The sequence below is a fragment of the Mauremys reevesii genome, linkage group 6 (genome assembly GCF_016161935.1).
Source record: "Mauremys reevesii isolate NIE-2019 linkage group 6, ASM1616193v1, whole genome shotgun sequence".
In the NCBI taxonomy this organism is placed as follows: Eukaryota; Metazoa; Chordata; order Testudines; family Geoemydidae; genus Mauremys; species Mauremys reevesii.
The window spans coordinates 120,309,711-120,331,924 of NC_052628.1; the positions used below are offsets into that span (position 1 = coordinate 120,309,711).

At 44.9% G+C, this 22,214-nt stretch overlaps 1 protein-coding gene across 1 annotated transcript in view; it reads left to right on the forward strand.

Annotated features, from left to right (window-relative positions):
• Positions 1-22,214, forward strand: part of LOC120408762 (cysteine-rich protein 1-like) — a 55,539-nt gene that overhangs the window by 14,100 nt on the left and 19,225 nt on the right. Inside the window, exon 2 of the mRNA XM_039545968.1 lies at positions 18,698-18,792. Coding sequence (XP_039401902.1) covers positions 18,698-18,792 — 95 coding nt within the window. The remainder of the gene's footprint in view (positions 1-18,697; positions 18,793-22,214) is intronic.

Sequence of the window (22,214 nt, forward strand, 5' to 3'; positions counted from 1 at the left end):
CTTGTGACATCACAGCCATTTCCATAGCAGCCAGTGATGTCATCTCAAAGAATTGCTATGACTTCCGGTGGGGAATAAGTAAGGCTACAATTTAGTCACACGTATTTTTAGTAAAAGTCCTGGACAGATCACGGGCAATAATCAAAAAGTCACGGCCAGTAACCGGTCCATGAATCTGTGACTTCCGTGAAAGACACTCAGCCTTAGGAATAAGCAACAGGAGTGATCAATTCTCAAGGAACAACCACCACCTGTTCCTAATAGTATAAACGTGGTTAAGAAATACAGAGAAGTAGGATACAATTTTGTACTTGATGGTTTGTCAAAGTCCTTGAAAAAGCTCCAGCACTTGGAGGAGTGTTTCCTTCAAAGATTTCAAGGCCGTGGTCCAACCCCCACTCACTTACTATGAATTAACTTACGCCGCGATGCCTTTCATCTCCGAGCCCAGGCAAAGGAAAGGACAGCACAGCTAAAGACATGCTGAAGAGCTACATAGGAGTTGTGGGCCAGATTCTCAGCTGGTGCCAGTGACTGACACCAGCTGGGGATCTGGCCCATGCAGTTGATTCACAAAAAGAAACTGATTAACACAGGCTGAGAAATACAGGTTAAAGTGGGAGCAAATGAGGAAGAGGAGGAGGAGGATGGCTGGCCCCGTGGTTAGGGTGCTAACTGGGACTCCGTTCTTTGCTCTGCTACAGATTTTCTGTGTGCCCTTGGGTAAGTGACTTAGCCTCTCTGTGCCTCAATTCCTGTCTGTACAATGGGGATGACAGCACAGACCAGCCCTGCCTCGCTGGGGCTGTCTGGGAGGACTCAGTACTGTGGTGATGAGCTCTGCTAAGTACCTGACATAGAAATGGCAAAACAAAACTTTTAGCAGAAACCTCAGCACAGCCTTAAAAAATAGGCTTTGCAACACTTTAGCCTGGCCATTTTCTCTAGAGAGCTGAGGCAGATCAGCACTAAGCGGACAGGGCCAGCGACCAAGCCTGCTAATGATTTTGGCAAGAAACTCTGCCCTGGCTAATAAGGAATGCCCAGCTCTGGATGAGTCAGCAGCCTGCTCTGCCTGCACAGAGGCCCTGTGTCTCTGCACTGCTCCCAGTGCCATTCCCTCTGGCAACCCCCCCACCAACTGCTGCTGCCAGTGCAGACCAGGAAGCGCAGTGTACTGATAACGGCCGTGCAGTGCAAAGGGGCCGCTGCCAGTGCAGACCAGGGAGTGCAGTGTACTGATAACGGCCATGCAGTGTATAGGGGCTACTGCCAGTGCAGACCAGGGTGTGCAGTGTACCGATAACTGCCGTGCAGTGTATAGGGGCTGCTGCCAGTGCAGACCAGTGGGTGGAGTGTACCAATAATGGCCGTGCAGTGCAAAGGGGCTGCTGCCAGGGCTGACCAGGGAGTGTGGTCTACTGATAACAGCTGTGCAGTGTAAAGGGGCTGCTGCCAGTGCAGACCAGGGAGCGCAGTGTACCGATAACTGCCGTGCAGTGTAAAGGGGCTGCTGCCAGTGCAGACCAGTGGGTGGAGTGTACCAATAATGGCCATGCAGTGTAAAGGGGCTGCTGCCAGTGCAGACTAGGGAGCGCAGTGTACCAATAACTGCCGTGCAGTGTAAAGGGGCTGCTGCCAGTGCAGACCAGTGGGTGGAGTGTACCAATAATGGCCGTGCAGTGCAAAGGGGCTGCTGCCAGTGCAGACCAGGGAGCGCAGTGTACCGATAACTGCCGTGCAGTGTAAAGGGGCCGCTGCCAGTGCAGACCAGGGAGTGGAGTGTACCGATAATGGCCGTGCAGTGTAAGGAATGGACATAGATGCTGAATTTCTCTCCGTCATGGAGAAGGGCCATTCATTTTCTGCTGCATACACATAGAACTCATGGTTGTTGCATTCACGAAGCGTGATGGCTATTGCTGGGTACTGTGGAAGTTTATTTTGGAGCAGCAGAGAGCTTTCTGGTGTAGCTTCTCCTGTCACTCTTCATAATTTATGCACCGGTTACTAGTATTGGATGTTAAATACTCTCCCACTCCTCTCTTTTCCCACCCCACCGCACAGCAACCCACCCCCTGTCTTGGGCAATCATTTAGGTCTGTGCAGAGCAGGTGTGAAAACACCACCATCCTAATCCAGTAGAGTTTGATACCCGCTTTGCACAGGGTGTAACTGACTGAGCAGAGCAATGTGCAATCAGGCTTTGCTGCTGGCGTTCCTAGTTGCTGTAGATCAGTTGGGATGTGACAGGTAAGCTGTTTAACGGAATCCACGCTGATTTACATGGTGAGCGAGAGCAGCAATAGAAGGGAACATGAGGAAGATAAGGGGGGATTGCTTTTCCCCCTTGGCTGGGGATCCCTTTATGACTGGAAGCGCATTCGAAACACCCGTTCTCATGCATCCTGGCTAAGAGACTGGCTAAGACGCCGCAGCCGCAGCAATGCTGGGAATGTGAACTGTGGCTACCTTATTCTTAACTCACCCCACATTGCCGTCACTAGCTGGGGGATCACATTCAGAGAGCCAGCTGCCCTGCCCTTTCCTCCAGAGGAGAAGTACCTTGCGCTGCTGTTGAAAGGAATAGCCCAAGTGCTACTCAACACAGGTACAGAGACCAGTATCTGGCCCATCTGGGCTAAAGCCGAGACCCAAAAAAAGCACCTGACAGACTAGTCACAAGGCAGTGGTGGACTGAGCCGGCCCTGCCACCTATTCCCACCGCTGCTAGCCCCTTGCTCCTGCTGACCCAATGCCCTTTGAGCACCGAAGTGACCTGCGCCTGGCTGCGTCGTACCTCTGTGTGCTCAGCGAAACTGTTTGCTGGCCAGTCCTCGCCTTTGCGTGAAGCAGCTTTCCCTGCTTCCTCAAACCGAAGGGATCCGACGGCTTAAGTTGCTAAGCGGAGCAAGAAAACACAGAAGGGGGAAAACATGCGCCTTAAAGAGTGTGCGGGACCAAGTACCTTTGGGATCCCACACCCCTCGCTAGGCCTTTCTGCGGAGAACACGCGTGTGAGAGCTCTAAAGTCCAGAGTCGATTCGTTTTCGTTGTGTTACCCTTGCTGCCGGCTCTCATTCGACAGGGAGAGGAGCCCTCTGCAGACGCCTCATGCAAATGAGCTCGCGCTGAGAGCTGCGCTGACATACTAATGCTTCACCCCACGCGTAGGTTGTTCTGAACAGCCTCTCCCCTAGGGCGAGGGGAATGTTCTGTGCTGAGCACGGCTGCAGCAGGCCTTGCAATTTAGCAAATGAAGGGACGATTTTTTTCCCCTCTAACTATGTGATGCATTGTGCATTTAATAAGTCCCATTGCATCATACTGGAAGCAAGGGGATGGGACAGAGCCACTGATGGATTTTTGCTATCAGCATTAAATAGCTCCATTATCAATCAGCAAGTAACTGCAACAGGAAAAAATGGGGCGGCATGGTGCCCAGTGATAGCACATGGAGCTTTTCACTGCATGGTCACCACTGCTTTTAATTATGTTCAGGTCAGCAGTAATCCAACCTCTCTGCACCAGACCCTCTGACGGTGTCAATCAACATTGCACCATTTATTTCAGTGGGCAGGGTCTGGGGCACTATATTGATCTAGGTTCTCATAGGGCTTCCATCACTGCATAACATGAGCATCTCGCCTGTGGAGCAGGGCAGAGCTACTATACCCATTTTACAAATGGAAAATCAAGGCACAGAGAGACGAAGTGACTTGGCCAAGCTGTAAGAGTCTGGATGCGGGGCCGACATACCTAATAGTCAGGGTGGGAGGCTGGCCTAGTGGCCGGAGCCCAGCTCAAGAGCCAAGGTACCAAGTCTAGGGGGCACAGCAGAGCCAGAAGCCAAGAATCAGAGCCAGACTTTCAGAGGGAAAGCAGAGCAGCTGCATCAGTAGGAGCACGGAACATTATTGAGTAGCTAGCCCTGCTGCAGGGTTTAAGAATGTGCCTGCTGGTATCTTCAGCTCATCGGGAGAGGTTCATTAGCTGAATCAGCTGAGGGCAAGGAGCTGCGCCTGGGCTCAGCTGTAGGTCCCTGACACAGTGAGTCTGCAGTGGAGCAGTGAGGTGAGCATAGCTCTTGGGTGTCTCAGCGAGCACTCACCCTCCTGCTTTAAATTCTGCTCTGTCGTGCACCCGACAGACTCCTCAGCTTTCAGTGGATTCTATAGGTAGATGTTGAAATCCTTGTTCCTCCATGGGAGTTAAAAAAACCCTCATCCTTTGTGTAGATGTCCCATTAGCAGTGTCAAAATTCCTTCTCATCCGCTTGCTGTGTCTTTCAGTTCCGAATGATGTCAAAATCAACTAAATCCCTCAGTAACTTGGCTTGCAGGAAGGCAAAGCACCCATTGCAGACCGCTTCATGCGCCACAATAACGTAGCTATATAGAGGCACTGACTGAGGTCAAATCTCATCCACTGAACATTTTTGGTTGAAAAGATTTTTCATTGGCCAATAGGGTTTAGCTGAAAATGCAATTTTCAATCTTTGCCTAGTCATGTGACAAGAGTAAAGACTCAAAGAAAATCACTTTTTTCCGAACATGGAACAAGAAACTCTTTGCACTAAGGAATAACTGTGAGGACTAAAGCCACTCTGTCATTCTGCATTTCACTGCAGAGTTTCCTTAACCCGCTCCTGACTGGCTTCCGCCTCTGGATTTAAAGAAACCGTTCCCATATCCCCTCACAATTTAGGGACTCAATAGTTTGGCGTCTCAAGCCTGCCATGCTGTAAGTTGCTGTGTCTGGAAGCAAACTGCATCTGCAGTTTGGCACACGACTACCGACGTTAGCTGTATAACTGAGGCTCATCTTCTTCACAATGTAGCCCTTGAAGGAATCAGTTTCCTTATTACTCTGATTTGTAGAAGTCACCTAGGCCCACTCCTTGATCTGTGTCTTAGCAAACCCCTGGATCTTCGCTTGATCACCTAGGACACCCTCCAGGAAACCAGATTCTCTAGCTCCAAGTCGAATTCTGCTCTGTCCTGCTGTTCTCTGAGTCTTCCGTTACCTTCCCTACGTACAAAGCCCCCTGGGGGGTGCAAAGAGTGTCTCAAAAGTGACAGCAGAAAAACAATGCCCCTGTTTACCAAACAGGATTATTATTTGTACTGTAGTGGCTATGGGCCTGAACATGCTAGGAGCTGTACAGAAACACAGCAAGAGACAGTCTCTGCCTTGAAGAGCCTATAGTCCAAATGGAGAAGACAGACGAGGGGAAACAGAAGCACACAGAGAGAAGTGACTTGCCTAAGGTCATCTAGTAGGTTAGCTGGTAAGGATAACACCTAGCTCTTGGAAGGAACTTTACAAAGGAGGTCAGTGATGTTATACCCATTTCACAGATGGGTATACTGAGGCACAGGGCGCTGACAACTTGCCCATGATCACACAGGAGGCTAGTGACGGAGCCAGGAACAGAACCCAGGTCTCCTGAGTCCTAATACAGGGCTGTAGCCACTAGGTCTCTTCCTTTGTAACTAGGTATCTCATCTCTACTGTAAGACTAATCCAGTCCCACACCAATGCTATTTCTCCTCTAGCACGGCCCTGGACTAGCAGGCTGTCCGAGGGACCAAGGGGGATGATGAAATGAGAGGTTGCTGAGACGGATGAACACAGCAGAGCAGATAATACAGAGGCTTCTTCTCCAAGCAGGTTACCGTAATCTGCAACAACCTACCATGGTAGAGGATTGGTACATGACTAATGCTGTCTCATTGCTTCCTTGAGCCCCTCCATCAGCCTGGCTGTAGAGAATGAGAATGAGACAACAGAGGGGTGAAAGGCTTGGAGCAGGCACTGTCTTTTTGCTCTGTGTTTGTACAGCACCTAGCACCACGGGGGCCATGACTGGGCTGCTAGGCAGTATCACAATACAAAGAACAACAATAAATGTTGCATTTGTTGCACCTATTTAAGAAAAGAATGGACATGTGCTTAACCGTCCATCGGTCTTAGTGGACACACTTCTACAACAGCAGGGCTTTCCTGGCAAAGGGTTAGGGTTACTAAGAGAGGCCTGCATATCTCCAAGTGGGTTGTATATTAGAATAAAGTATCAGCCATTAACAAAACCAGTGTACATACCCTGGGCCAGTTCTGATCTGGAACCCTATAGCCTTCAGTGGAGTTATCCCTGATTTATGTAAGTGTAAGTGAAATCAGGCTGCTTGTATACAATTGGCTAGCAGTAATACGGAATTAACACAAGTATCAGAGGGGTAGCCGTGTTAGTTTGTATCCACAAAAACAATGAGGAGTCCGGTGGCACCTTAAAGACTAACAGATTTATTTGGGTATAAGCTTTTGTGGGTGAAGTGGTTTTTTACCCACGAAAGCTTATGTCTAAATAAATCTGTTAGTCTTTAAGGTGCCACCGGACTCCTTGGAATAAACATGGAGGTTCTTGCAATTATTATAGCTTTCTGCATAATACAAAAATTAATGACTGGAACCTTAGCCCTCAAGAGTCAAACAGAAACTGAGATTTAATGGATTTACAGGGTAAAAACTTCTGTATATTGACAAGTGCCAGAAAAAGATGGAGGTAACCATTTGCAATTTATTGTATGGAATTTTAGCTACATGGATCCCATTAAAATCCACCCAAGTCATTGGATCGAATTCCAGTACAATGCTTCATGATTGCCACATTATTGTGTTTTCGCAACGTACCATGCTGCACAATGCATATACTGTGCTGAAGCAATGTCTGTACCCTCCATAATGATATTGCTAACAGGATGGAGTTTGTTTAATTATTCTTATCTTAAAATACAACAACAAACGAAAAATGATACGATTGTTGATTGTGGGCTACCTATTGGCATCAGGAGAGAGGATCTGACGATACCTCTTGGCATTCTGAACTTCCCCATAACGTCATCATAGATTCATAGATTCAAGGACTGGAAGGGACCTCGAGAGGTCATCGAGTCCAGTCCCCTGCCCTCATGGCAGGACCAAATACTGTCTATACCATCCCTGATAGACATTTATCTAACCTACTCTTAAATATCTAACCTACTCTTAAATATTTGGTGTTGGAGTGGTGCCTGAGAAGCAATTGAAGCCAGACTCCTGTATGCATTCTCTACTCTTTTGAACCACTTCACCGTGAGAAAAATGAGTTCTGCTCATTTGTTTAGAGGCTGGGACATGATGGATCAGATCCTCAGCTGGTGGGTAAATCTGCGTAGCTTCATTCTAGTTAATAGACCTGTGCTGATATTACGCCAGCTGAGGATATTCTGCTATGTCTTTCATTACTAGTTTCTTCCTGGCCATCTTGTGAATAAAACCCCAAGCACCAGTGTTTCAGGGAGACGTGTAGTTTCTGGGAGGAAAAACAGGCTGCCATGCATGATTTCTACACAAGGCTATATTTGCAGTCTGGTTTGGGAGGAAAAGGAGAGTGACGTTTTCTATGGACGATCCTCCATTCTCCTGCTACAGTTTGGTCCCCTCTGCCACGACTTGCAGCAGGGTGCTTTCTTAGGTGCTGCAGTCATATTATGGAGCCCAGCAGCACGGCTTGTAGATAGAGCTGTGAGTGATGGTGGAGTCCTTGGGACAAAGCAAGGCCGGTTCTGTAATTGCTGTAGGAAAATGGAACCCTGAGCTCAAAGGAATATTGATAGTGAATCATCACAGGTGCAACATGCAGGGAGGGTTCATTAGAGCTCCTAGAGGGGGAATAATCATTCTGAATCGTCTTCTAAAGGAAGAAAATGGATCTCCCCATCTCACAGCTGGCCAGCTGAAAGATGCTCATGTTGCAGGTTTCTAGAATGTACATATCAGCGTATACTCATACCTTCACTTTCCATCTTCTTCCACTTGTCAGTTCCTGATCCTACCAAAATAACTTTGCCCACTAGATTCAGCCCACTCGGCCATGCACTGGTGATTACAAAGCAAGTGAAGTAGAAGCTGAAGCAATGCTGCATGGCTTGATCTTCATGTCAGATCTTGCAAATAAACCCCAAAGGGGACTATTTGTGTAGTCTACAAGTACCAAAACTTGCATGGTGCGTAAAGCTCCAGGGCCTTGTCTATATGGGGGAAAATTGACCTGCATGGCTATTCCAGATTCACCATTCTGCCATAGCTGTTCTGATATAATTTACCGATTTTGGAGTAACTCCCTCATGTGGGCGCTCTGTTCCAGAATCAAAGTGATGCTATTCCAGAATAATTACTTTGTCTCCATGGTCTCTTTTATACGGGAATAGTTATTCTAGACAATCACTTTCTCCTGTGTATACAAGTTCAGATAGTCCACAGTCTAGCCTCACTGAAGTTAACAGCCCCAAACTTTAACCCTACCCTGGAGTGAACATTTCAGCCAGCAAGCAGAAAGGCTGCCGTAGGTCAGTCTGGAATATGGTTACATACAGGTTGGGGGAAAACATGGAGGCAGAGTGTTTAAAAAGCAGCCTTGCCTAGCAAGAAATTGGTCTCTGGAAAATGGAGGGTGAGGGGCACTTTAATTGACAGCTCATTTAAATTGGGCTGTTTCAGAACATGAAGCTGCCACTGTTAACAAATCTCACTGCAGAATGTTACAACTTGACCTGGATGGAAAATGCCATTTTGTTTTTGCACAAAATGTAGAGAAAATGTCCATTCTCCGCCCCCCGCCCCCAATTTCCCATGAAAGTATTTCAATTTTTTAAAATGAAAAACCAACACCCAAAAGCAACAAACATTCAGCGTTTTCATGAAACACTTTTTGGTTTTCCAAAACCAAAAATGGAAAATCTTCACTGAAATCCAAATCAAAACCAGAAATATTTTGCTGACAAATGTTCAGGTTTTGGATTCCAGTTTTTCATTGAAACACCTGAAAAGTTTTACCAAAATAAACAATTTCCACCACAACAATAAATGAATGAATAAGTAAATGTGGTCAAAAAGCCATTTTTAGCAACAACAAAATCTTTCCAGCTAGCTCTGCTTAAACCTGTGAAGGCAAATATAGATTCTCAAGATGGTTTTTATTATGTGCCTCAATTAGCAGCAAATAATTATCTGTCTTCTTAAAGGGCTGAGAAATGACCTAATTTTCACGGTGTCCTGCTAAGCTTCAGAAGCGGTATGCGAGGTACAATTATGAGCCACTGGATGTGTGGATGGTAGTAACTGTATGAGAAATCTATTTTCCTGGTAATTATTTTGGTTCCCGTGAGGATACAGGTACTGTTTCTTTAAGTCTATTGCAGGAAGCCATTGCAGGCTTTGGGGAAGAATTTCTACGGTGCAGCAGAGAGACACAGAAGTTTTAGGGATAATGCTGGTTTCCTTATTCTCATCGAGATCCTTGTTCATTGCTAGAATCCCTCTTTCTGGCATTTTTCCGTTGTCCCATGATGATCCCATTTCTTGAGATCAGACTTGGCCTCTCCTTTTTTATGCACATCAGTGGAGACCAGAAGGTTCTAATAGAGGCATGTGAAACAAGAAGGTTATTATAGTCACATTGCTTCCGACCCTCTGTCCAGTTATGTTCATGGTCCGTTTTCATCTACAGAGCAAAGTACCCGATTCTGAATGCCTTATATAGTCAGTCTTCCCCATGCTCTGTGCTTTGACTGGCTTTTCCACAGTTAGGCCCTCCCATAAATTGCTCGAAGCTGAGGAGATGGCAAGTGACTCAAATGGCAGAGGAATGAAGAGCTCAGAGCAGTTTGTTTCACAGCTGTCAGGAGGTGCATTAAGCTGTAAAATTCTGATATTGTTCCTCTCAAATACTATACAGTGCAATGGATAATGGAGTCAAACACTAGAGCTAAGCAAATATTGGCAGGTGTGGGGGAATAGAGGGGGAGGTGCCATGCATCTTTATTGGAATTCCAAATCACACGTGGCTTTCATGTGTTCATGACCCTTTTATGTTCCCTTTCCATTAACACCGTGTGCATCTGAGCTCAGCTAGTGAGAACGCTGGTGAAAATCGAATATGAATCTTGGCTGCTCAAACACTCATTGAGAGCAAAACTGAGATGGTGAATTCAATGAAAATTCCCCCTTCACATTGTGTTATTAGCTAAATGCGCTGTCAAGTCAGGGGATGGAAACAATGCCACGTCGCTTACATAACTAACCAAAACACTGGTGAGTTTATTGCGAACAATCTGCAGACCGAGAATTATTTACTGAAGACATTTGGGAGCATTTCATGATCCGTTCACAGAAAATATTTAAAAAATAAAAGCGACAACATTATTTAGTGTCAGTTATTCACTCAGCTCTGTCAAATAAGTCGTGGGCTTTTAAAAGGGATGGATAATTTCAGGATCAGTGATATTTATAGTTATTAGAGACAGTTGAAAAATGGGCCAGAAATATAGTGAGAATTTTTTCCTATTTCCTCATCAAAATTTCAGTGAAATATTTAATTGAAATTTCAGCATTGTTCAGCCTGGTCTAATGGCTTGCTATGTTATGATCTGGCTAATGGAATCATATGCTTAATGTGTTTGCTACAGGCAGCTGTCAGGCGCCAATTCAAGCAGGTATTTAAGCATGTGAGTAGACCCAATGAAGTCATGCGACTGAAGTTAGGGAAGCGCTTAAACACCTGGCTGAATTGGAGCCCCAAGGAAGGAATTTCCCCAAATTCCCCTATACAATTGCACCGGTGACTAGATGCACTTGAATTGGGGATTTTTCCACCTTTCTCCAAAACATCACGTATTGCCCACTCATTCTGTTAGACTTATAACACCTAGCTCTTATACGATACTTTTCATCAGTGGATCTCAAAGCGCTTCACAATCTTTAATATAGTTATCTTCCCAACATCCCAGTGAGGGCAAGAAATGTTATTATCCCAGTTTTACACACGGGGAAACAAACCACTCAAAGGCCAAGTAACTTGCCCAAGGTTACCCAGGAAGTCTGTGTCAGAGCAGCGAACCCAGGACTATCAACTCCTAGGCTAGCATGTTAACCAGGGGACCATTCTTCCTCTCAGTGCACTATTCCACCAATGACCTGATCAGGGTGGATTTGATTTAAATCAAGATTTAAATCACTAGTCAGAAAGACTTGATTTAATCATGGATTTCTACATAAAAGTGCATTCTTGTTGGTTATTATAACCTTAATACACATTCTTCACAACTCAGAGATAGATGTAAGTTTCATTTTTAGAAGGTACACACTATATATTAAAGTGATTTATTTTGAAAACTTTTCAGATTAGTTTTATAGTTATATCAGAAAATGAATGATTTTTTGGTAATTTAATTTACCAAAGGTAATTGAAGCAGATATTTATGAAGTCACTGGGAGGTGAACTATCTCCAATTCAACAGGATAATCATTAATAGTTGGAGGATTTTCTTGTCATGCTGTATTAGGAGAACATCGCCAGACAGACATTTAAATTGTTTTAGTTAAATAAAACAACAACGTTATGTATTCTGGATTTTTTTCTTCAACAGCAAACATATAATATTTTTACAAAACAAGCATATGAATTTTTGAATTTAGTTAAGACATTCAAGTTTTTTATAATCAGATTTGTTTTTGTTAAAATTGTTTTTAACCAAAATAGTTAAATGAAATATTTAAAAAAAACCCAAAATTAAATCAACTATGTCAGCCAGGTCAACATGAGAAACTTTAAATATTGGCTTCTGCAGCTAACTCAGTCATCTTCACCTTCATTTTCCTGTTCGTTTATAATCTGGAAAAGAAAAACAAGCTTTCCTGCTTTTTCAGGTCCCAAACAATTTCTCAATTTGGAATGAATTAGACCAAAGGAAGAAAATGTTCTTTCTACACGGGCAGAAGAAGCTACTGCTGTTAAAAGTTAGATGATCACTTCGACAGTCTCTGAAGCCAAGCGCTTAAGTGACTTTCACCAGTTCACCGGTGTGACTATCTTTAAAACATCATGAGAAAACATAGTTCTTGAATGGTTCACTCTTAGCTCTGAAGTTTATTATAGTTGGCACTCTGGAGGGATGATTGCTGGATGTCCATGTCATAGCCAACTCCTCTTCTTCAGTAGTTAAGGTTTGACCCTGTTACTGAGTATTGAGAATATTTGCAAGAAAATGAGCTGGAGATAGTGCTTGTCCCATTCGTTTTTTTAATGCTTGTAATTTAACTCTGTCATTGCATATTTCTCTTTTAAGATCTCACTCAGTTCCTTCCAAATTTCAACAGCGCCAGCAATAAAACAGCTATTTCCCTGCATTTTGTTCAAGGCTACAGAAATAGGCTTCAGGGTACTCATCATGTGTTCAACATTTCTCTTAAGCCCAGTGTTGAGAACTTTGGCTGTGACAGTGCCATCTCTTTGTTCACAATTTTCTTCACAAACTGTCATCAGATTAGGCAAGTTCTTGATATAGTGCTCAAAACAGTCCACTACTGAGTTCCATCGCACGTCTTGTGGGAGAGTTAGCTTGGTTCCTCCCACTTTTTTCAGAGCAGCTGCTGCAAAGTGGTTGTTACGGGTGTATTTTGCAATTTCAACAACATTAGCCTTTATTTCTGGAACACTGAAGTCTTTGGCTAGGAGGTGCATCAAATGAGCACTGCAACCGTATGTTATTCGCTTGGGACTCTTCACTCTCTCCTACATAATTTCTTCTCATCTTGGACACGTTTGCAGCATTGTCTGTGACCAAGCTGTGTACTAGACATTTGAATTTCTTTTTCACAGTTTGTTATAGCTTTTACTGCTACTTGTAAGTATTCTACTGTGTGGGCATTTCCTGACGTATCAACTCTTTCTGTAAGGAAGACATTCCCTTCTTCTGTTGTCACACAAGCACATACAACAGGATCATTGTGGACATTACTCCACCCATCAAGACTCAGGTTAACAATTTCACCCTCTAGACCTTTTGCACACTGCTCAATTTCTCTTTCATACACTTTATCCAGCAATTTGCCTGTGACATCTGCTCTGTTGGGTGGACTGTATCCTGGTCTTAATGACTGAACCGTGTTAATGAAGTGGGGGTTCTCAATCATACGGAAAGGAGAGTTTGTTGCATAAACAAACTGGGCATTTTTTCATCAATTACCTCTTTCTGTAATCTGCTGGTTCTTATCACACACTTATCTATGGTTGTTTCTGGATGATGGAGGTTTTTTTCCTCTTTTTGTCATATGTGACATCCATGATGTGACTGAAACACTATCACTGGCAGGTAACTCTGAAACTATAGAAAATGATGGTGATCTTGAAGGTAGATAGTCTTCAGAATCCTGTATGTTGAGGATGGATTCCCCTAAACAAAATAAGTCAATGCAGTTATTTAATTATTATTATTACCATACTGCTCATTTAGTATTACTCATTGCAGTCACTGACACTCAATGCTACTTTAAAGGTGAAATTGTAAAAGGAAGATTTGCCTATTTCAGCTTTTTATTTTTTATCGCAACTGCATCTAAAATGATAGTACCATAGTAACAACTATATTTTTTGCTCAAACATGAGAATTCAAGAATAGTCCAGAAGGAAGACAGGCAGTCCTTAAGAAAGAAGTATGAAATAAAAAAAGTTTACCAACCTGAAGATCCTGCATGTTCAGACATGTTCCTTCATCATCTACAACGCGGCTTCCTCCTGAGAAGGGACACTTCTCATGATGTTGTTTCATTTGGGCAACCAGGCCTTGCATTTCTTTGTTGCACTGTTTGCATTTTGCACACATGCCCGTCTTACCCATAGGTAGAGGAATTTCATTAAAATATTCCCAGACTGGGTCTCTTTTATGGCCTGCTGTCATTATAGGTTTTCCCTTCTAGTGAGAGAATGGTATGGTAGATCTCAAATCAATGAAGGCTACACTCAGGAAGACCGCAAGACTTCTGGAATGTGCTGCTCAAACAGTTTCATTTTTGTTTCTACTGCCTGTCCCTCCCTTCTCACATGTATCTCCAGACTTCTCCTCCTTGTCCAGATCTAGTTCGCCCCCAACAATCTTCTATTCATTGAACTTTTTGAAACTTTGCACTTTTAGAGAGAGGTAAGGGATTGACTCTGGGTACACAAATTTGCAGAGGGACAATAGGATTGAGGTCTGTTATTTCTCACCTCAATATATTATTTATTTAGTTAAAAACATTTTTGCTGTTAACAAGCAAGTTATTTCTGGAGACACAAATCCACAGTTTGAGAGCTGCAAAACTCAGCATTTCTGATGTTATCTTCTAGACTCAGCACTGAGTCCCTTTGGGTACATAGAAAGATTAAACTAAAAAAATCTATGCAGAAGCCCCTGGAACACCATAAAATTGGGTCCCTAATCCATAAACTATTGGAACGCATTTACAAAACTTTTCTTAAACATTACATGATTATATTGTCTCATACTATAGAATTAGAATTTATAATCCCTATTCAATGATGAGATCTCTTTGAGCTATAATGTAACTTAATTAAAACTATCTTTAGACAGATTTTTTCCTCAAAAAGCATTTTATCAAAAAAATCCAATTTAAATAAAAATCCATATATTTTTAAATCATTGATTTTTATCCACCCTGGACCTGATCCACTGTAGTAAAAACTGATGCTTCTATAGTTTGCACCAGTAGTTTCACTGTAATCACTCACAGACAATTGCATAATCACAGCTGTGCACAATGGAACCTAAAAAAAAAATGCCTTGGCGAGGTTTACCAAGTGACCACTTTTGCCTGGTGTCCTTACAGAAGAGTTCAGTGGCTGCCCAGGAGGAGACACCCTTGTGAAGTTAATTGGATCTTGGTAGGCAGGCTTGAATTTTTCCTCTTGCTTTGGGGCAAGAATGTATGCACTTTATGTGGGGGAAGTGCGGGGACGGGGAATGAGAAGACCCGCTGAAATTCCACTGCATAGTCCCAAGAGAGGAGCAGGGGAGGTCTGGTCTGTACTCTTGAAGCCCTTAACCTCCATGACAGCTTGGCTTTAATGGCCATCCCACTGAAATACTGATTAATTTTTAAACATTTTGTCAGGAAACATCTGTTTATTTCACATTTGGCCAAATGCTCTTCCACCTCTTTGGCCGGCGATAGCAGTGGAGACAACAGTCGAGGGCATCTGACTTGCTGGAGCTTTGTCGAGCATATTATTATGGCATAATAATGCATGCACCTCTTTTCTCCTGGGGTTTGAGTCAGGCAAGGCGTTGCCTTCCAGCAGCGTGCCCTTGTGCTGCAAAGTGACAGGATTCTGTTCCACTGCTCTGAAAAAGTCCGATGTGACAGCAAAGTCAGCAAATGGAGAATTCAGGCCAGTAAATGGGATTCAGCGGCTGAAGGGATGACATGCATTAGTCACAATATGAATGTTTAAAATAAAGAGGAGTCTGAAGGGCCATCTCATCTTGCTTGTCCCTTGTGGGATGCATCTAAAAATCTTGCTTTAGGATCTCTTCTGCCAACCAGCCTGAGATGTACAATCTGATTTATGAAAGCTGCTTCAACCAGCACTACACAAAGTGGGGAGGGGGATCCTTTCCCTTCCCCCTAGGTCATGTGTGCATTTGTACTTTGCTCGAAATGGTTGCTCAGACTCTGCCTGTTTCCAGAGAGGTCTGTGCTAATTAATACTATTACTACCGAGGTCTTTATAACACTTTTCATCAGGAGATCTCAAAGCACTTTACAAAAGAAGTATCATTATCCCCATTATACAGATGAGGAAACTGAGGCACAGAGGAGTGATGCAACTTGTCAAAGGTTACCTGGAATAGCAGCCTGGTCTGCTGAATCCCAGTCCGTCATGCTACCCATTAGCCAACACTACTTGTTGGTAGTACCCTAGTTCAAACATGTATGCCCCTGTCCATCCCTCTCCAAAGATAGCCACTGCTGGCAGAGCGGGTTTGTTGGCTTGCAATGACTTACAATGCACAGTCCTTTCTTAACCAAGCAATTTGAGCCTGATGAATCCTGTAGCTTCTGCTTTAATGGGAAGCAGTTAAAGTGGGGATTGGAACCCATGCCACATTTAATTATGGTACTATAGGTACGGTGACTGCAGGCTATTACGAAGGTGACCGGGGGATATTACTACAAGGGAAATCAGAAGTGCTCCAGAATGGGTATACCCGCTACTGACCATGTGGCTGTCACGGGCAAATCTGCAAGGTTAGGAATATTGGTAGGGGCGGGTTTCTGCGCCTGTCACAGCCACCTCCAATGCCAGTGCTCAGGAAATGCGAGAGCCAGAATGACTGAAATCAGCTGTGCGGTGGGAACCTAGATCCGGAGTCCCAGCTGGTGGAACTCACCTGGGGATTGCCCAGGGATTGAAGGGAGAGAGACACAGGCGGGGGCCCTCTTGCTAAGCCCCGATCTGCACCAATCCTGTTGAGTTGACACATCACCGCAGCTCTTATGTGACCAATGGAGAAGGGCAAAGTGAGTGGAGATTGTTCCTTCTCCCCTCCCAGTGGGCCAATCCAATGGGAATCAGAAATAAAAACTAGTCAGGCTGGAAAATGCAGGGTTTGCATGTGACCCATCCCAGGCTTAATTCAGCACCATCCAAGAAAGAGCTTACAGGGGCTGCCAATGGGATCAATGTCATGACTGGGCACCACTCGTGGCCTCTGTTGTCATCTGGCTGCAGCTCTGTTGCAGGTTATACTCTTAAATGGCTGGTGCCAAACTTCATCCGGGCCTTAGGCCTCCAGGTTAGCCCCTACGCTTGTGAGCCTCTGGATAATTCCAAGCCCTGCCTGGCTCAGTTAAACTCTAGGGGCCTGGTTCATCATTACCAGCACTGTGCGGCCTCCGCAGGAGCCCTGCTGCATGGGGTGATCCAGGGTTGGGCAGGGGCATGCTGGAGGAAAGTGGGGAGGACATGCCAGAGGAATGGGGATGTGCCGGGGCATTCTTACTGCCCCGCAGAAATTCTGCCCCTCTGTGTTGGTCCATAAAGCTCCCTAGCCAGCGCTCAGCCTAGCACCCAGCTGCCCTGAAACAGAGTTACTTGTTACTGGATATGGGCCCATGTCCCCAGGTTCAGATCTAGAACCCCCATTTCACCAAATTCAAGCTGTCAGTCTGGTCCCATCCAGATTCCAGCTTCGGCTCAACATGCCTGAGCCCGGGGGTTTGGATCAGAGTCCAACCTTTTCCAGAGCTAAAGGGAATTTGGATCTGAAGCTGCAATTTTCCTCCTGGTCTTCACTGGAGTCCCTAGTGTTGCTCTGTAAGAGAGGGCAGAATCTATCCTGCGACATTAAAGGGACATTGGTAACTTGAAATCCAGCCAGTTTTTTAAAAAAGATGTAAACGTTGTTCTAAGTGTTGCCCCCGAGTTCCCTGCTAACGTTTGTGGGTTTAGAATCACATTCCCCGTCTTGGTGTGCGAAACACACACATACAGTACACACCAGGGGAAACTGACTATGGTGACATGGGGAAACTGACTATGCAGAAAGTGCTGTCAAGTGCAGAATCGGGGACTGGATCAGTACTGAACTAGCTCCCCATTGTGTTGCTAGAGAAACCACTCACCGAGCGATCTCTTAAAGGGAAACCCTCAGTGCTTGGGATGAGTAAAGCTCTTATCGCCCTTTTCACAGGGGTAGAGATGTTTACCCTGGTGTCCTGATTTAAATCCAACTCAGACATTCTGCCCATCTAACTTCCCGCTGCCGTTTCAGGCTTCTTCCTGTAACCACTGTGTAAGGTTGCTGTGTGCTGTTAAACAGATGCTGTATTCCACCCCAGAGAGCTGGCTAAATTTCTGGAGTGGGGAGAACTTCAGAAATGGGGAGAAACACAGTTTACATAGTCCAGTGAGATACACAGGGATAAAAAGGTGCCTTACAAATGTAAGATATTAATTATTATTACTGGCTAGTATCCCTGTGGCCTTATACAGATGACTATATGCACCAGGATCAAAGCCCCTCTACAGGGAAAATATACCAGGGAAATAAATGCCCAATAATTGTCTGACAGCTCCACAGGGAAGATAAATAAAACACGTTTGTATGTTTCCTGAAATGAAGTATGTGGCTGTAGGGTTGTTCTGATTGTCTTGATCCACTCCCACAAGAATGTTTCCATTGAGCCGTGCATTCAGCCTGATCCTGAGCTGTCAGGTGTTATCTCTGAGTTTGATCATATTCTGCCTGGGGAGTTAATAAGTACTGCCCTCTCCCTTTAGCAGTATTATGACACAAGATTGAATACGTAATTGCCTCAGAGTAAAATTCTAAATAATAATAAGACAACTAGGTACCCAAGTTGACTGCAGGAGATGTCTCCCTGAGTGCCTTTTTATTCTTAGCTCTAACACAAACCAAGAAAGCATCTACACTAAACAACGTGTGACCTGGGACAGAAATCCTGCCAAAGATGAAAAAAAAAAAAACTCTCCCAAACCCTACACTTGACTGAAGCGAAGAAGAAAGGCAATTTTCGTCCTGGTTAGGCATGAAATTTCCAACCTGTAAAGTTTAGAAAGAGTAAACTTCAAAAAGGCAGAGCCACAGCAGTGCTGTTGAACCAACTCACAGAAAAAAGCCAAATGGTCCCTGTATTAAAGATTCTACCCCGGCTTTGATTTGAGAAAAAGAGTCGCACTCTTCCCTCTTCCTTGGCAAGTAATTCCACGGATCAAAGACCCATTTCACATATGTTCCACTATTAATGAGGTGCTTGGAGTATAATTACTCATACCTTTTTCTTCTCTTAACAGCTGAGAGGAAGCGTTCTCTAGGCAAAGACTATCATCCCCTTTGTCTGAAGTGTTACCAGTGCAAACGGCAGCTCAGCCCCGGCCAGCACGCAGAGGTAGGAAATGAACTGTCTCTTATCTGCCTGCCTCGATGAGTTCCTGCATGCCCACAATAATCCATCTCCTGATCCCATTTCAAAGGGCTTGTTCGCACCGGGATACACTAAAGGCTGCATGCAATATGCTTAGAAGTTTTTTCAGTGTGATAGCTGGGGAGATAAAGGCTGATAGAAAGTGGACATACACAGGGAACAGCAGACAGATTAGAACTATTACAGCACCAGGGTAGCACCACCATTTACTAAAAATATCCAGCTTGCCACAGCGACAAAGATAAGCCATCGTGTGTCTGTCACACTCTGGTGTGGGGAGGTGGACGGGGGTGAGTGTGTTGAGAGCAGAGAACAGGTTGCACATGGTATCGTACACTTTAGTAGAGCCTGGCAGGAATTTTTCAGCAAAATGTTTTTTCATCAGAAATACCAATTTGTCCAAACCGAAGCCGTTCACAGGCAAGGGCCAGTTTTGATGACTTGCTCATCTTGAAAACTTGTTTGGAGAAAAGAAGTTTTGAAATTGTCCACACGACTCGTGTCGACATTTTCAGAATGAAAAATTCCAGTTCAGAAACACTTTTTGGTTAGAAATTTATGCTAATAATTTTTTTAAAAATCTAAATTTAAATGAAATGTTCTGAATGAGCTGAATTATTTAAAAAAATTGGAGGTTTGACAGGTGGGAAAATGTGAGATTCCGACTTTTCATCACAATTCAGGATGTGAAAATTTTCCTGCCCAGCTCTACACTGGGGAACTCAAACAGACTCAGATCTGAAGGGTCAGACTATGAGTATCACCAGGGGGTTTGCCGTACCTCAAGCAATATTGACATACCTCAAGCAATATCGCTGAGAGCCCTGCTTTTGAAGACTGCCCCGAGCATCAGGGAGTGAACTCTTGGGAAGATTTTCCTGGTCTAACCCAAAGTCGGTGACCCTTTAAGGATGCTTCAGAATCGATGGGATGGGTTTTTGGAGAGGGCTGAGGTGTTGCTCAAATGGGGGAGGTGGGGAGAAATGGAAAGGAGCTTTGCGGAACTGGTGGGCTAGTCAAGTGGAGCTAGCCACTAAATGATTGCAGAGCCTAAGTCCCTCTTTCAAAAGGGATGTAGACAGCTGGGGCCATATTTTCAATGCTACCCCCACTCCTCGACTAGAGGGGGATCAGCAGTGGATTTCAGAACAAATAATCCTTTGAGATTACCGGGGCAGTTCTGTCTCTCAGAGCAATTGTCGCAGGCTCTCTGCAGACTCAGGCCAAAGATTCAAGCTCTTCTTACTAACCATCAGGGCTAGAAACAATTTTTTAAATTAATACTGGAATTCACATGTCATCACATGATTCCAGGAGTTGGAGCCTCAGGCTGCCTATGCCTTAATGTGTCCCTGCTTCCAAGTCCCAGTGCAGGCAGGCGTGTTCAGGAGTGAGTCTTTGTGGGCATGCATGCACCTGACCTGCCCACATCCGCGGTGGCTGATTTCTCAGGGTAGCCAGAGAGAGCAGCTCTTTGTTTGCCTGCAGTACTGCCCCGTGACAGATTCTGCCTACAGGATCTGATTTATACAAGACACCCAAGAGCTGTCATGTATCTGCATGCGGTTTCTGATTCTGCAACATACCCAGCCATATGCTCCTCTTCTCTAAAATCAGAATCAGTCCTACTCTTCAAATCTCCAATCACTGAGACAAATGAAGATGGTGGCGGATGCTGCCGCAGACCTTCCTGGCTCTGTGCTACAAACAGCACAGCCCCCACTTGCTTTCTGCAGGTTCACGAAGCAGAAAGGCCAAGAGATCTTTCAGATTCTTCCCCAGAGGGCTGTGGTAAGGGCAAGGCACTAGGACAATGTTGTCTCTAACACACAGTAACCTGGGCATCTCAGCCAGCGCATTCCCCATAACAAATTCTGCTTGCTGACTAGGCAGAAGTGGGAAGCTGGTGGGAGCCTGTTTTGTGTCTGTCTCATGTGAACTTCTTGTGTCTAAGGTGATATATGCATCACCCCTCCCCACCCCCAAACAGCCTAATGAGGAACGATCCCCAGACTGATTTCCCCCTTCTCGAGGACAGTAACAATTGGCTCTGGGTCTGCACCAGGCCTACTGAGCCCAGACCCACTCCCCACTCAGCTGTTCTGGCACCTTATATTATACACTTTTAAAAATGTCAAAATCAGCCTAGGAGCCTCGGGCCATGGTCCTGGACCCCTTGTGGATTAGATTTTATTGAAACAAAATGTTTTGATTGACCCCAAACAAGTTTTCTCCTCCCCCCCCCAAAAAAAATTTGTTTCACAGGAAATGAAATGTCAAAATATTGGAATTTGCCATGGCTTAAAAAAAAAGAAAATACCAAAAAAGAGTCAGTTCAAAGAAGAGCAACCAAAATGAATCTTGAGTCTCTACTAGGAGAGATGGAAGGAACTAGTTTGTTTAACCTAAAAACTACCTGAAAAGGCAGCAAGGTACCGGCACACTCCTAAAAGCGGCTCAATACAGAAGAAACTATTCTGAGGGTTGTGACAGACCCAGACCAGTGGGGTACAGGAGTCTGGTCGAGGGCAAATATACTGGTCACTGGATGAGTAGTTTTCTGTTCCCTGAGTGACCAGAGCAGGCGCTGCACTAGAGTAATCAGGAACCTGCTAGAACCAGTTAAGGCAGACAGGCTGATTAGATCACCTGCAGCCAATCAAGGCAGGCTAATCAGGGCACCTGGGTTTAAAGAGGAGCTCACTTCAGTTTGTGGTGTGCATGTGAGGAGCTGGGAGCAAGAGGCGCAAGGAGCTGAGAGTGAGAGGGTGTGGTGCTGCTGGAGGACTGAGGAGTACAAGCATTATCAGACACCAGGAGGAAGGTCCTGTGGTGAGGATAAAGAAGGTGTTTGGAGGAGGCCATGGGGAAGTAGCCCAGGGAGTTGTAGCTGTCATGCAGCTGTTACAGGAGGCACTATAGACAGCTGCGATCCACAGGGCCCTGGGCTGGAACCTGGAGTAGAGGGTGAGCCCGAGTTCCCCCTAAACCTCCCAACTCCTGATCAGACACAGGAGGAGCTGACCCAGACTGTGGGTTACATCAGAGGGGAAGATCACTGAGGTGAGCAAATCTGCCAATAAGCGCAGGACCCACCAAGGTAGAGGAGGAACTTTGTCACAGGGGACACTGGGGCTAAACTAAGGAGCAAGGTGCTGAAGTTAAAAGGATAAAGGGAGGTAGCAGAAGTAACTGATGTTAAGGTCAATCAGCCAGCGACATGAAATGTCGAAGAAGGTAGCTTGCTATGGCACAGTCACTAGACATCTCGAACCTGGAAGCAGGGGGTTTAATTAGGCAATCTGCAAAGGTTCCCTTTCATTTCTGAAAGCTCTGACTCACGGATCTGCTGTAAATTGGCTTTGAATCCAGGTCTCCAGAGGAAG